Source organism: Aspergillus tubingensis (genome assembly GCF_013340325.1).
Source record: "Aspergillus tubingensis WU-2223L DNA, scaffold_7, whole genome shotgun sequence".
Classification (NCBI taxonomy): Eukaryota; Fungi; Ascomycota; class Eurotiomycetes; order Eurotiales; family Aspergillaceae; genus Aspergillus; species Aspergillus tubingensis.
The window spans coordinates 1,905,380-1,921,050 of record NW_023336281.1 but is presented as its reverse complement, the minus strand read 5'-3'; the positions used below and the strand labels follow the sequence as shown (position 1 = coordinate 1,921,050).

Sequence of the window (15,671 nt, the reverse complement as noted above, 5' to 3'; positions counted from 1 at the left end):
GTTATTGATTGCGCCATCTTGCATCTCGCTACTATTAGTAGTAGTAGTAGACTCATGGAGTAGATTACCACGCCCTATTACCCGAATCATCCTAAAAAAACAAATGCCTGAACGATCACAAAAATAGATATTCTCTCAATCTCTCTGACAAATGAACTCACCACGGTGCTTACTTACCGCTTCTATCTGCACACAGTACATCCATATGTACATCTTCCGATATACTCCGCATTTGCAATATTACACTTGATTGAAGATAGTAATGACGAATATTGCGCCACGTCCACACGACATGGATTTGTCATACACATGATCCCAACTTAATTATTGTGCTAGTATTGTTGTATCAGAGTGATTTGCTTCATATACAGTAGATCTTCGTAGTTATTAAATTAGTAGATGCAGAATATAGACTCATTCACTCATCCGATCAATTACGTACTGATCACGGTTGCCGATGATTGTTGGTTCTACTTACAGACATGAGTACGGAATCCAGCCTGAGCAAGCCGCATGACTCACAAACCTATACACTTACAAACTGTATCTACTAGTTAGCAGTTAATGCTAAATAAATACCTTAAAGTAGATAGATAAGCAGCGAAAATATAACGTGACCTCCCCCCCCTCACTTAAGCCCCACTTATTCCATTCGCCGGGTGATTTTCCTGGGTGTAAGTTATACTATTTAGTAGAAAGAGACACAGAGCTGGAGAGAGACAGATGTCGGAAGTACTTGCCGGTGATCATTCGACAGTATTAAGTATTTGCCAAGCTAATTAGTATAATAACTACGAGTGCAGTGGTTGGTTTGTGATGGTTGTTGGTTTTCAGCTGTGATTGATGGGGTGTGAGTAATTGAGTGGAGGGCCGGACAGACAGGGTCGCCTGACTGACGGACTGATCGACTCGTGCTTGTCACGCCATTGTTCGATCGAACATTGTATGCAAATACAACTACTTTTCCTATTGGTGGGCGGGATGCTTTCCATGTACTCCGTGCCACTTGAGGGTGCTTGCAGGCTAGTGGTTGGTGTTGTCGGACCCGAGGACATTGGATATGGTTCGATTTTGCTAGTGGTTCGGTTCATTCCTCGTCGGCGGTCATGCGCTGTGCTTGTCGGCTGGTGACGGATCCTTCTTGTGGATCTTGATGGTTGCGTGAGCGCCTACCCTTCTAGTGGTGGTTGTATACTACACCCTCATTTCTGAATATGTAATAAAGAATAATATTCAAATGCATTCCACATTAGGTCATTACATATGCAACAGATGTCCACCCCAAGATGCGATACAGATTATGTGTGGGTTTCCAAAATACAAGACGGCATGATTGGATCAAGCTGCCGTCGTGAGAACATATCTGGGAAAGGTCAGTACGGATCATTTGAAATAAAGTTGGCGTCACTTACGAAGTAATACTGTCCATCCGCTCCGTCGTCAGCTTGAGACTAACGGTTAGCAGCTCTCGCGCAATTTCTGGCTCACGCTCGCGCATATTTTGCCATTTCTCAGCAGTCAAGCACCAGCTCACACAGTCCTGTTCGGCCTTGACTGTGGCGGTCCGCCGCGTTTCGCTGAAGAAGGGTAGCTCGCCACATGGCCGTCCAGCTACGATGATCTCAAAGTACCGTCCCTGAGGCAGCTCATACTCTGCACGTAACATCCCCGACTCCAGTAGATAGAAGCCTTTCGGGACGTCACCTTCGTGATACAGCACGGTGCCAGCTGCGTAGCTCTCGCGGACGAAATACGTGCAAGCCTTGAACCAAAAATCTTCGTTGCGAGACGTCAAGCCCTGGAATGTCTGAAGGAGAAGCGGCAGGGGTTGTCGCATTGCGGACCATGCAGCTGGTTGGACAACCGCCATTTCGTTCTCATGGAGAGTCGTTCTAGCGGCTTGCTGCAAGTATTGCTGACGCGGTGAACTCACCACCGCATCGCTAAGATGAGACTGACCCTGAGGCGTAGGAACTTCGAGGAAGGCTGACGACTTGTTCTTGCCGTTTAACAAGGCTTCCCTGTGGCTATAGAAGACCTTCAGGTAGTCATTCTCACAGAACTCGAGCGCTGAGTTTAGATCTTCAAAGATCTCAACTCCATTTACGGGTTCGAATAGCCCCACGTTCTGGAGGCTTTTCCCGACGTCTCCTCCTACATCGAGGCCCGAAATTGTCATCTGCACATTCCGTTTTTTCAGAATACGATTGATGCGAGTGAATGCTTCTGCTGCGGAGAAGTCGATGCCATAAACGCGGGAGAAGTCCAGAATCAGAAAGCGGATAGGGCGTTTGTTGAATGCTTCCTCCTCAATAAGTCCCCTCATGGTATTTTCCACACTGACGATGGTCCCAAAGAACAGATATCCACCAAGCTTGATGATGAGTGACTGCTGTCCTGCTTCCTTCAGGAAGCTTTGCTGAATGGGCGGGCGCCTGACCGTTGAGCCGGTAAATCTGCCAGAGAAGGTGGCACGAATGGCGGATTTGCGTGAAGTTTGGACGACGAAGCTTAGACATGCGAGGATGATCCCGACAAAGATACCCACCACGAAGTCCCAAGCACCCATGGTCGCAACGATGATCACAACCTGCAGAATTAGCTAAAAGGCTTGTCGAAGGCATCAGGACAAAGCTTACCGTCAGATACTCGTGTCGATGCAGTTTACCCCATGTATCAACCAAGGCCTCTTGCATCAGTTCGATGCCCAACAGAAATATGAGCGCTCCTACAACCATTACTGGAATGAATCCGACGATAACTGGACCGATAACCATGATCCCCGCAGTAGCAGCTGCAAGCATGACTCCTGCCACACGAGAGTTGCCGCCGCTGTCAATGAACAAAAGACTGTTTGTATATACAAGGTAGTTCTGGAATAAGTCAGCATTTGACTCTCTGAAAATTGAAACACACTCACCTGAATACTTCCAGCAAAGCCAGACAAGGCATTGGTGACACCGTGAGCAATGAGTTCACGGTCGACATTGAGATTATCTTCGCCGGTAGATATTCCTAAAGCTGGAACATTGATAGGCACGTGAAGTACTCCGAAGAATGTGAGTGCAAACATGGCAGGTATCGTGTCGAGAAATGCAGACCAATCAACAGCAGAGAAGTCTGGAGCAGTTAGTATGACGCACACTCGCGACGACATAGTGATCACTCACCATAAAGAGTATAAAAGTGGTACCACGGATTTGACGAAGATGGAGCATCAAACACCCACCCTTTGCCGCGCAATGAATCCATAGGTACTCTGGCACTGAATTTCACAATATAGAATACAATTGCCACGCCGATGAAATATCCACCAACCAAGAAATTGGAACGCAAGAAACGCTTCAAAACAAGAAGGCCAACAGCAAGCAACAATGGGGTCGTCCACAGAAATATCGTGTCTAGCTGCATAAGCTTTTCGAATGTTCCCAAGGTGAAATCAAAGGGGCCTGGTAATCGAGCAGACACTTCAACACCCGTGAGCAACAGGAAGAATCCCACCCCACCGATGCATCCAATCAAAATGTGACGTGGGAAGAAACCAATCAGAGCACCGAGCTTACAGGTTCCCATCAAGAAGAACACCAAGCCTGTAAGAACCGAGCTGACCGAGAAGGAGAGAATAGTCGTGGCCAACACAGCTTGCGGGTTGTCTTGGCCAACCCGATTGAGAATGGTGAAGGCCATTTGGTGAAAGAATGGGACAACCTCGATCATCTCACTCCCAATTCCTCCTTTGAAAATGGAGCCTCCACAAGAGAAGACCAACTGTGAAATGATGGTACTAACATAGAACATTGAGATACCGTCCGAGCCCAGATCAGCAAAGACCGGCTCGCTCAGCGGGAATAGGATCATGCCGTATGAAAGAGCGTCAAGGATATTGAGCAGAAGGCCAAGGAATACCGACGGCAAAAAGCTGAGCGGATAGACAATCCCATCTCGCCATACAGCCTGTCCGTCCCACGACTTCGGGTTCGATAGCGTACAGAAACACATCCTAAGCTTGTGAACAGCTCCAGGAAACGCGTCCGATTTAGTATTCCCGGAAATGCCTTGACTTTCGACGTCGCCAGTCCCTCCATAGCTCTGAAAGGGTCCTGCTTGTGTTTTTTTAGGCAACAAGGAGGTCTGCTCAGTAGCAGGTGCACCCCCCGCCGCAACTCCTAGGGTATGATCCTCAGACACTGCACTCTCGCTAAACTCATCCCAGTCGGAGGCTCTGTCCCGGTTGTCTCGATCAGTTTCGGGGGCGTCGGGTTTGCGCATTAGCTGTGTCAGGACCGACGAACCAGTGGTGGGGACGGAGGAAGGACCGGGTTCTATATCTGTCCTTCCTTGCGCTGCGAAACTGATAGACGGAGAAGATGGGCGGTTCGGACTTTGGGAGGATTGAAAGATATCCAAGGAAGGAGGAAGAGTATTCGATTCATGCGACAATGCAAAGGAAGCCAGTTCGGCTGTCTGCTCCCTGAGGCCATGGGTTGAATAGTGCGCCGTGTCTAAAATGTAAAGGTCAGATCTGGATACATTGCGTGATGACGAACTCTCCTCACGAAAGCAAAGTCTGGGAGGTCTCTGTAGCTGCGTACCTGCTGGAGTATGGAATGATCGGTGGAAAAAAGACCGACTTGGGGTTCGGAAGCTGGTACCGCCAGATACCAGTGAATCTAGGCCGGAGGACCGGGGCGGGCTACCATGATTGGCATGTTCAACTGGGATCTCTGTTCTGTTCGAGTCTAGGTCGTCCTCCAAGGGAGAGCGATGAGGGGATACCCCGGATATGCGAAAGTCGCTGCTGTCTCGGGAGCGGAAGACACCCATCGTTGACCGCAAACGGAAGGAAGACTGTGATGAGCGATCGCCTCACACAGTCTGCCACAGTATATTACCTGATCACCACCGGGGAGGGGGAAAGTTAAGCCCGCAGGCTGTGAAGCTTGTGATTGTTTGGCGACGAAAAAGGCGTGAGGAGGGGGGTAGATGATAGCAGATGACGCAAGAATTTAATCGGCACAGCAGCTGTTGGCATTGCTCTGCGATTGGGGAACTGAGTGAGGGGAAGAAGATAAAAGTCAGATGCTAGAAAGAAGGAGAAATGCAGACACCCGAAGATGGAGGCCAGAAGGGTCCGGAAGGGACTCAATGAGGCCCAGACATGGCTCCCAGGATCGTTATCAAAGCTCGCGGGCGGAGGTGACTAAAAAAGCCTTATCACCGACAAGACACTACTGTCGCCGGTCCACCATTCTGACGGGCCCGATGTCAACCGAAGGACCTTAGAGGTTTAGAAGCAGTCGCTAGTGGACTGACACGAATTGGCTCTGGGTTAGTCGTCGAGTCGGTACCTCTGAGAGGGGAAGTTTGTCGCTAGTGGCACAACTTTGCTGCAGAGAGCAAAGGAGCTTGGATGCACGAGGCCGATGATAGGCCCCGATGCTCCCCCCGGCTGCAAACACAATTAGGTAAGCACCGCCGCCGCCGTCAACGGTGCTGCAGCTACTGCGAGGCTAGAAAGTCTAGATAGACCTATTTCGTGATATATAAATTACTCTACGTAATCCCTCTGATAATAGCTTGTGCTAATGGCGCACACGTATGCAGCTACGGTCCGATTCTTAGACACAAATTTGAAAAATTGGGATTCAATCAAAACAACGCTACACAGCATATCCTAGCTAGACCGTCCTGTACTATACTCCGTTCTTGAGGCATCATTCATTGGGTATCATAAGACATAAATTGCATAATCTGAAACTCATCACCCCCCATCAACTCAGACGCTCCAAAAACCCCTGCGCGATTAGCCGTTCCACATCCCCTTGCCGCACGTAGAGTTGGCTGTTTTTCGTCAAATTGATCACCCTATATGCAATGTCAGCATTCCGACCCGCCGATCAACAATTCGCGCGAGGGAAAAAAAGTAGAATCAAATGCCTCACTAACCCATACTCAGTCTGGATCTCCCCCGCATCCTTCAAGACCCTCACGTCTATGAAGAGATCCTTCGGGGGCTCCAGGCTTCCCGTAAGATCAATATCCGTCCATTGTCCCTTATACGCCGCCAGGAGATCGCTATATTGCCGGAAGTACTCTTCTTCTTCCGGACTCAACGAACTGTGGTTCCCACTTGCAGTGCCCATCGCTGCATAACCCCCGCTCCCCTGGCCTGACGCACCTGCAGCCCCTTCGTCTGCAGTCGGTAGCTGCTGCTCGAGCAAATCGACGCCATTCCAACATAGCTCCTCGAGCTTCTCGGCGCGAACACGGTGGTAGGCAAGTAGACATCGTTTGTTGCGGCGCATACAGAGGTGATCCACTAGAAGGGCACAGGCGACGGCTGGTTCTTGTGACGGATTGAAACTGCCTTCGAAAGGCCCGAGGAGGTGTGCGACATCACGGTCGAGGTCGCGTACTTCGCGGGCTACAGAACGGACCAGTTCGGTTTGGTAGGGAGGGAGATGGGTGAGAGCTTGAGTACGCTTGGCATGTTGCACCTATTTGTGGGTTTCGTTAGGATGAGTTATTCATGGAGCATGGCTTGAAAGAGGAGCACATACAAGCTTGTTTCCGTGTTCGCCGTACATGGCGAATGGATATGACTTCAGAGGAATGCTCCGGCTTTCGGGGGGTGTACATGCGCCGTTGGCAGTATATAAGAGTTGTAGTGGAAATTATGCAGACCCGACAAGAATTGACTTCACACTATAAGTGTGTACAACCAATAAGTTGCTATTCAAAGTTATTGAGGTCAGAGGTCAATCTGCCAGGAAAGCGTCGCGCGGATCGCTAGGCCGCGCCCGATCGAAGATCTACACGTGACGGACGGCTCGCGTTCCTGCCAAGCCGCCTTTCAACGTAAGATAGTGAACCCAAACTTGACATCAGCGAAGATGTTTGAACGCGTGCCCTGAGCAGCTGATGCTAAGGGTTGTGAGCCAGTGGAAGCTCCCTGGTAGCATCTTTCCATTAGCCATTTTCCAGGTTGTTGATATATGGAAGAAGCCGAGGCGCGAATTTATTATATGAACTATACTTATTATATCTTTGATCCTCTCCCTACCCCAAAACAAATAAATAAGGCGCATCCAATGCAAATAAATTTCCACCCGACCGATCCAGCCTACATTTTAGTATTACTGATGGAATCATTATATTCTTCAAATCACCCAGTGGCTTTGTGAGATATAAGTAGACATGAGTGATGATGGATGACTATATGAATTTGAGCTAACAGAACGAGAAAGCCCTCCACCGTTGAGAAGAATCTCCGAGTTTCATTCTCTGATAAGCTATTCAGAAAGCCATTCCCTGCTAAGTCCTCTGGAGCTAGTATAACGACACGGAAGATGCACATAGAAAAGAAGATTATCTCCCAGAAAGATTCGATCAAGCACCCAAAAATAATGCCACCGTAGGCATTTGCAGTATCAATGGCTTTGTCTGTCGCACAATGTGCCTAAAACTCCATGAAAGGAGAGACGCAGTGGCACAAATCAATGCCCAAGGGTCCTTAGATGGATCTCAATGATAGCCTTATCCCGGAAACAACCTCCATTGTGTCCTGGACAGAAGTTTCAATGTAGGGAAGCATAGAAAAACTCGACTTTCCCTAAGAGTTATCAGCTGCAGAGGAGCCCCTTTCAAACCCCAGGAAATGTAACAACACTCCCAGTCAGACTGGAGGCAATTAGCATAATAAAAAAAATGCGCTGTTACGGCCGAGAACTATGCGCCATTATTGCGCGTCTTCTGGATCATGCAAAGATCCCTAACGTGCTCTGGAATGAGTACATGCTATCTGCCTACGGGGCCTTTACACAAGAGGTAAGATTTCCATCGCACCTACATCCACGGGCTCAATGATCACTAACGATCTCTAGCCCCACGACATATCTTTCATCATCCCAAACAGACTACTCGACGCTGCATACCGAACCTTACAAGCAGCAGGATTCACAACCTGTCCCGAGAGCCACATTGAAACTTGCTCGCACTTCCAATGTCCCGAAGACGGCATGATCCCAGCAAGACACTTTCACATCGCAAGCTACTGGATTGTTCCCGCGCATACATACTACCTAAAACTATACGGGCACGCAGAAACCCTCTTCTCACTCCCGGAACCCACTTTGAACGAACCGTCCCGACACGACAAGTACTACATGTCAACCAGGGACGAACGCCTCCCTCCTCAGATTGAGCCACTGCACGATGAGAGGTTGATGCTATACGTCGAGCTCATTGAAAGAGCATATAGAGACCCTTACGAGCTGGAAAGATATAAAATCAAGATCCCGAACCTCACTATGGCCATTCATGCTCTTATCCTCTTACGCTGTCGAGACGAGGGCTATAATAGCCATTGTGATGATGACTGGTATCGCATGCTATCTTCTATTCGCTGGTATGTTGTCCAGCGGGGTAAAATGCAGATCGACAGGCTGGAAGCGGTCATTCAGCCGATTTGGGATAATTTGGAACAGCAGTATGGGAATCTGTGGATAAGAGCCCTGCGGAAGAAGCTTAAGAGGGAGAGAGTCCTGCCGCTTCCGTTTGTTGATCGGGGGTGTAGGTGCTTTCGCGATTTGGATAAGTGAGTTTTGGTGGATGCTGAACGATCAGTCGGTTCTCTCTTTACCAGCTAGGGATAGCTCACTTACTCCGCTCCGGTACTCTACGATATCGGGGTCGATATTAATGGTAGTCTATTAGCTAGGATAAAATAAACACCTGATACCAGTTCCCAAGCTTCAAGCATCACTAGCGATCCACCGACCAATAAGGGTATAATTCTCTCGCACCTAACTCCTTCCAAAAAGATAAAAATTAGTCAGACTAACAAAGACGCACCTTCACGGCGAGCCACCACTCTCATGTCAGGGCATATATACGGTTTGATTTTTCGGTCCATAGAGGTAATGCGTACCCCATATCCGAGCAACCAGTATACATTCCGAAATCCAGTGCGAAGACCTCAAGCCTCTTACTCCAAGGTACATCTAGGCATCATCCTTAGCATCTTAATACCCAGAGTCCCCTCATATACCCTGGTAACGTCCCGCAAGACAGTCCTTAGAGCTACTAACCAACACCGCCCCGGCCGACGAAGCGAAGCCGCTTCCATGTCCTTAAGCAAATATGTATTCAATCTTAGAACATGTTTCAAAGATAGGTTAGTAGACAATAGAATGAGACAATAACAAGGCTCTGACTATGTACCAAAATCAAAACTGAAGATCTTCACGAAATTCACAATGAAACAATCAACGAGTTCAATAGACAGAAACAGGTCCAGGTGATCTTCCAAGACCATTACACAGCCCCCTGACCTATTCAACAACTACCACACACAAGGTAATTAAGACAACTGGAGTTGAAAGAGAGCATTCACGGGCCTTCGCTGAGGGGTACTATTTTAGATAGCGGTGTTCAATGGGGGAGGACAAAGAGATACATATATAGTAAATAGCTAGCGGAAGATGAAACAAGGGGGTTAAATGGGGATATATTGAAAGAAAGAATCATTAGTTATAAGAATAGAGGGGTGAAATACGTGTCTTGAAACAATTGCTTAGTGGGTGTTGAGTGTAGGATCAGGGATGTGTTTGGTAACACGCTCATTGTAGAGGAAAAGAGTCAATAGAATGGCGTGTTTAGAATCTGCATATTCACTGAGACTGTTACTAGAATAAAGAAGAATAAGAGATTCCTTACATTAGCCACTATTCAAGAGACAATGTAAATGCTATTCATAGACTAATAACACACCGTGATGTTTCAGATATGTCCAGTTCTTAGAAGAATCACCAGAAAGTCCAATGCATGCCGATGAAGATCAGCATACTGAGGAAAGCCTTGAGTTTTCAACACACGATAGGGAGAAAGGAAATAAAACAGAAATTCGATTGCAAGTGGTGGTATCCTCCTGTTATCATGCAATGCCCAATTGATCTAATGCATCAAATCCCGTAACTACCATGAGATATGCACAAGAGTGCCAACAAAACTGCCTCCCACAAAGCACATTTCCATATCCATATCAATATCCGTGTCCTAAAGCATGCCCCATGACCAAGAAGAAAGAACCGAAAGCTAGAACCCAGATAAGCAGCGAACGTGAACGAACTTAGGACCGATAACCCCGACAACAGAGCGCCGGGCCACGTTTAATAAAAATACCTACGCCTTCAACAATAACTCCGCTCCGAGGGGTAAGAAACAAAAAAGTAGACGTCCATCCCAGGTCAAAAAAAGAAGATGAACATAACAAGAAAAGAAAGTAAAGATTAGATAGACTTGTATGTGATAGCAGATAAACTGGTGGAGGAGGGTATTCTGAACGTTCCATGATTACTGTGTTCGAGATGAGGATTAGTATGTCGTGCCCTGCTGGTTGATCCAGGTGTCAAAATCGCCACCGGTACCATCAAGAGCAGGGTCGGTTTCTAGGGTGTGTATTCCCTGTGAGTAGGTCGTCGTGGTATAAGGGATTGAATAAGGTGCCAAGGAAGACGAGGGAGAGGTGTAGCAGTTGACGTTGGAAGAGTCTTGCCACATATTGTGAGAGCTGCCAAAGAGCTGGTTCGGGCTCTGGAGTTCGGTCTGCAGGGTCAGGAGCTGGGGATCCAGTTGTCCATCACCGGGCAACGAGGTGGACGGTTGAAGAAGGTCATGATGTGTGGCGCCGGGTAGAGCAGCCAGTGGAGTGGACGAGGACGTAGCATATTGAATCCCATGCAAGCCAGTCTTCTTGAATCGGACATCCTCTACGTGAGGGATAAGCCCTGCATGAATTGTCTGGTGGAGGTAGTGAGACGGCTCAGAGGAGGGAATCATGCCAGGGTGCGGCCGCCCATGGTTGGCTGCATGCCAGGCAGATGAAGATAGGTAGGTATCCCCAGGTAGATGTAAACCATGGTCAGCAAAGTCAAATGGGGTCGAGTCCCGACTTTCCCAGCCACTACTATCAATTTCTGAAGAGCTCGCGGCACGGTTTTGAAGAAAAGCTGAAGTGGATCCAGGGGTGCTGGCCAGGGGACGCTCATCTTCGCTCCCAGCTCGTTTCTTCTTATCTTTCGACGGCGAGAACTTGTAACCAGGATGCGCCTTGAGGTGGTTACTCTTCTCGATATTGGCTAGAAGCTCGTACTTCTGGCGGATTTCTGGAGATTCAAGCCTCCAGCTGTCACCCGCTGCTTCGGAAACCACTTGATGATTGTTCTGCGCAAACCATTGCTTTGTCCGGTCGGCATATGCCGATCGATAAAGCATGAAAGAGTTCATGGGCCTGGCAACCTTTCCGTTCCTCTTGGCTACCTCTTGGTGACGAACCTCTATTGACCGATTCACCCAGCGTTCCATGTCTCGAATAGGGATGTTTGTCAAATGCTTGGTCACTTCACTCAGAGGGCCTTCGAGCTCGACTCTTGTGTCCTTTCTATTTCTATTCCTGCGACGCACTCTAGGCGACCTGGCCACCCTTGCCCTCGTCACCTGTCTCTGGGACGGCGGCGAGCTCCATCGTGGTACCGATTCAGAAACTAGGCCCTCGTCTGCAGCAGGGGGAGGTGTGTTAACCTGAAGGCCATTTGTTGCCATCTAGGACGTAATCAGTACTACAGCTCACCTCAGAGACCTGGAAAGTCCAGTATTACCAAACTTACCGGGGCTTGCATTGACAGTGATCGAGGATAGTCCCCGGAAGAGACGTACTGCGATGAAGGAGGAGTGTACTCCTGAAACACGATTAGCCATTATCATATGAGATTGAGCAAATTGCGTGTGCTTACTAGAGAGTGTGGTCTGTGTTCGTAAATATCACCAGACGCACGATTTCCATGTAACATAGAACCATAAGGGTCGTGATGGCTATAAGCTTGCTGGAGCGTGCCACAGGAGGTTCGATGGGCTTCTGGTGCAGGGTCTCCATCAGTAGAATGAGGCGGGGAAGGCGGTTGACCGCGGATCATTCTCGCCGTAGCGACAGTTGCCATGGTGCGAGAAAGAGCAAGACGGAGTGAATACGATAGAAGATGACAAGGAGAGGTCAAGAGGTTGTGAATCAAAGAGAAAGCTAGAAATGGAGTTTCAAAGGTAGGGCAACGAGACCTCCAATTTCTGGGTGTAGGAATGAATAGGCAGAAGTATGCGACGGCTGGGCTGAGCCAGAAAAGTTGCGGGGATCAGTGAGTGGATATCGTGCACGCCTAGGCGAGCCAATAATCCGGAATAGTGGTAATAGCAGTTAAGGAATTGTCCACAGCAAGGAAGCTATGCATTTGAAGGCTTTCCAGAGGGTTGCGATTCAACGAAAGGTTACAACAACCGGGGAAGTATGTGCGGAAGAAATTGAGGGGAAAAGAAAAAGACAGGATATACGGCGGGGGAGCTAGCAATTCGAAACGAAAGGACAGGGGAGAAGTGACGGTAGAGATTGTTGCCAAAAGGGCCACAATAAAACACTCAACAGAATAAGAAGAGTGAAAGAATAAGAACAGGGAGGTGGAAGAAAGAACGGTGAAGTGAAGCCTGAGAGGAACAAATAAGTAGAGGCCCACAACAACCACGACAACAAGCAGAAGAGAGAAGAGGGGAGGAGGTGGAGCCTCGAAGGAAGCGGTAAGATGATGGAGATGGGGAGGAAGTGTGTAGATGCGAGTAAGCACAATTGAGAGAAGCTTGATGATGATGATGAACACCTGTTGTTGTTCACGAGGTGTGAAAGGGAGAAAGGAAATAGGGACAAGGGAAAAACAGTGGTGGAATTCGGGCGGATATCAAGCAGTTTAAGGCGGGATGGGATACTGCAGCACGAAGTTCTAGATGGGGATGACAACCATGGAATCCCCAGCGGCTGAAACCCTTGACGGGCTGCCCTCTGCTGGCCGGCGGTGGTGAATTCCCTCGATGTTGGCACGGGGTTGCTAGATGGCGTTGTCTTTGTTCCGCTGTCTTGGGACCGGAGCCAGACATGGATGCATTCCCTTTGGTATCCCATCCGCTCGATTGATGTGATTTGATTTCCATTTTATTTTAGTATCTCTTCGCTTGTCTGCTACACTTCTGCTCCTGGGGCACCCATACGTTTATTTTCGGATCCTCCCACTCTTTCTTCTTTTCCCCTGTTCATTCTTCTACGGCGTTTGCTTCTAGATTCCTCTTTGTGCCAAATCTAGGTTCCTCTTCTAGTCTTCCAGAAGAAAACAGGAGAGGGGAAGAAGAGAGGGGAGGGGGGAAGAACCAGCGGGTTTGAGGCTGTTCAGAGCCTGACTTTAGGGTGGTTACTAAATGCGGACATGCATCTACCCAGGCACGGATTGGGTTTACCTCTCTTATCATGTCACTGAATATTGAGGCGCGGCATTTGCTGAGCCATCCCCTCACTCACTGGAAGGGATGGCGGGAAATGAAAATAAAAAAAAAAATAGAGAGAATAATAGCTTGGGTATGATCGGTATTCACATTACGTAGAGGACATTGGTCCCTAGTGAATCTGGATCGTGGAGCAAACCCATACCTCATAATAAGGGAATTATTATTGAATTCTGAATTTCAGTGAGTGGGGAACCAAATTTAACAGCCAAATTAGATAATAAAAGGAATAAAAATTAAAATTAATATGAGGGAGAAAAAAAAAATAAAATGAGAAAAATACTTAGAATGGAAAAATAATAATTATAATAACGAGGGGGGGAACTGGCAGTCTAACGTTCAGGCATTCGTCCCACTCTTTGCCTATTAAGTTATTAGTGCGATCTACTATCTATCCGGGGACCGGAACTAAAGCAGGCAGTGACATTGGTCGGAATTAGCCTCATGCTTTGGATGTGATAGCGTGCACTGTGTGTGTATTCACACCAAGTAAAAAGTCTAGACATTAAGAGGCACTTCATGACAAGTAGGATACAGATATGCTCATTCTATTCTTCTACAGACCCGGAGGAGCAACTAAAGCGGCCAGAGAGAGAAAAGAAGTATCAAGATAGGAAGTGTAGATCGGGGAAGCACAAGGCTAACGGTGAAAGATACGAAGGAATCTGAAAAAGGAAACAAGAGGCAAACAAGATGCTACCAAGCGATTAGTGAGAATACCGGCTCTCATGAAAACAAATTGAGACCGCCGGATACAAGAGGTATCCGATCTTAACTCCATGTTTTAACTCCCCGGATATCGGGTCTCCTCATCCGAGCAGTCTCGAACTACTACTCTGAAGTGTAGATATCTTGCAGACATCGACATTGACCAACCGGATTTCAATATATTAGAATTCGTCAGTCTTCAGCCATGAAGACAGGCAAGAGTAATTCGAGGCTAGGCTTGGTTGAACCCGAACGAGTCAGTTCTAGCCAGTAGCAAGCAATCTGTTGCCCGAGTAATCGACATACACCACTATTATCATCATCAGCGTCACTACCCCGACTACATACTTCGGCTCCGAAGAAGAGGAAAAGGTTCCATGGATCGGTATTCTCCAGCTCCTGGGACGTCCACATACGTGTATCTAGACTCTGCTTTCTCCGCATCCGCACATCGCCGAGCGGAGCTTGCGACTCGCCCCTGGGTCATCCAGGCGAAGACATGAAGCGCACGTATGTATGTATCTGAAAATGGTAGGTAGCTAGCGCAAATCATGAGCATACTACTGCTTGGCCGATACCCCACAATCAAGCCAGTCGATCGTTCGTGCCTTTTCTTGCTTATCCCTTAGCGAAAGCGGCCAGACTACGTTGAGAGACGGAGAATTCAAAGGCAAGCGCGCATTAGGTGAGGGTTGGGCTACAAGCCCGCCTCTTGGTAAGTCTGAGCTAGCCCACTGGAAGATGCTGCGTGACTCGTGAGAGACATCTGTCATGTGTCGAACCAGTGGATACCGATCTGTATGTTGGTTCGGATGCGAGCAGGTCCATGTTTGTAGTTGGGCCAAGACCAACAATCCAACCAGAAGGGCGCAGGGCACTCCGTATACAATTTGTGAAATTTCCTTTGCCCCTTGGAAAGGGTGCATAGCCGTGAAGATGAATAGCGAGGATTTGTTATGCCATTCTAGTCCTATATTCTTCTGAGCGACCGCAATCACGTCCTCTAGAAATTAGGTTTGCGCGGGGAGTCGGTTGCCCGACGTCCCTTCAGAGAAGGAAATCCACTCCCCTCTTCTTTCTCCCCTCCAAACCAGACTAACTCAAAAGAGCATGCCGCGAGCATCTCGTAGTATTTGAGACCATGGACCCAAAAATACGCCACACAATTATTATTGGCTTATCCATTGGTCGGGTTGAAGTAGCCGGCGAGCTACGACTGGCTCCAGCAGATCAGTGAGCAGCGCTAGCGTCATGTATTGAAAAGACTAGCCCACTTGGGTAGTTTAAGCTGGCGGGATCGTGCCGGCGAGGCCGCCGGTGGGGGTCCTGCCTAATACTGCGATTTCCAGCTAGTACTGTCTTCTGTGTAGTAGTAGGTTGACACGGGGCTCGCCGCGGAAGGAGAATTGGATCTAGTGGGGTCGAGGTGGGGAATGCGATGCTTGAATCAGGCAGAACTGACTCTGTACCTGCGCTATCTTCTATGCGAACGGAAGGGCATAGACATGATTATCTGCTGAGCCACGTAATTTAGATGTGTAAGTTAGTTAGTTATGGGTTAACGTTAGTTATAGTAAGTAGGCCGTATC

The 15,671-nt window shown here is 48.2% G+C and overlaps 4 protein-coding genes across 4 annotated transcripts; 1 reads left to right on the top strand and 3 right to left on the bottom strand.

Moving 5' to 3' along the window:
- Positions 1-1,338: 1,338 nt before the first annotated feature.
- AtWU_05607 (sulfate transporter family protein) lies at positions 1,339-4,824 on the bottom strand (the record flags this gene model as incomplete). Its single annotated transcript, XM_035500717.1, has 6 exons — positions 1,339-1,363; positions 1,413-2,590; positions 2,640-2,873; positions 2,921-3,120; positions 3,171-4,502; positions 4,593-4,824. 6 exons carry the CDS (start codon positions 4,822-4,824, stop codon positions 1,339-1,341), a joined length of 3,201 nt encoding a protein of 1,066 aa, XP_035356610.1.
- Positions 4,825-5,771: 947 nt separating this feature from the next.
- On the bottom strand, positions 5,772-6,587 carry AtWU_05606 (DNA replication protein PSF1; the record flags this gene model as incomplete). Its single annotated transcript, XM_035500716.1, has 3 exons — positions 5,772-5,865; positions 5,947-6,497; positions 6,561-6,587. 3 exons carry the CDS (start codon positions 6,585-6,587, stop codon positions 5,772-5,774), a joined length of 672 nt encoding a protein of 223 aa, XP_035356609.1.
- A 1,120-nt stretch (positions 6,588-7,707) lies between these two features.
- Positions 7,708-8,600, top strand: AtWU_05605 (ribonuclease P 40kDa (Rpp40) subunit family protein; the record flags this gene model as incomplete). Its single annotated transcript, XM_035500715.1, has 2 exons — positions 7,708-7,827; positions 7,884-8,600. The coding sequence occupies 2 exons, from the start codon at positions 7,708-7,710 to the stop codon at positions 8,598-8,600; spliced, it is 837 nt and encodes a 278-aa protein (XP_035356608.1).
- Positions 8,601-10,374: 1,774 nt separating this feature from the next.
- On the bottom strand, positions 10,375-11,996 carry AtWU_05604 (HMG box protein; the record flags this gene model as incomplete). The annotated part of the gene is made up of 3 exons (XM_035500714.1): positions 10,375-11,601; positions 11,667-11,738; positions 11,793-11,996. The coding sequence occupies 3 exons, from the start codon at positions 11,994-11,996 to the stop codon at positions 10,375-10,377; spliced, it is 1,503 nt and encodes a 500-aa protein (XP_035356607.1).
- Positions 11,997-15,671: the final 3,675 nt, after the last annotated feature.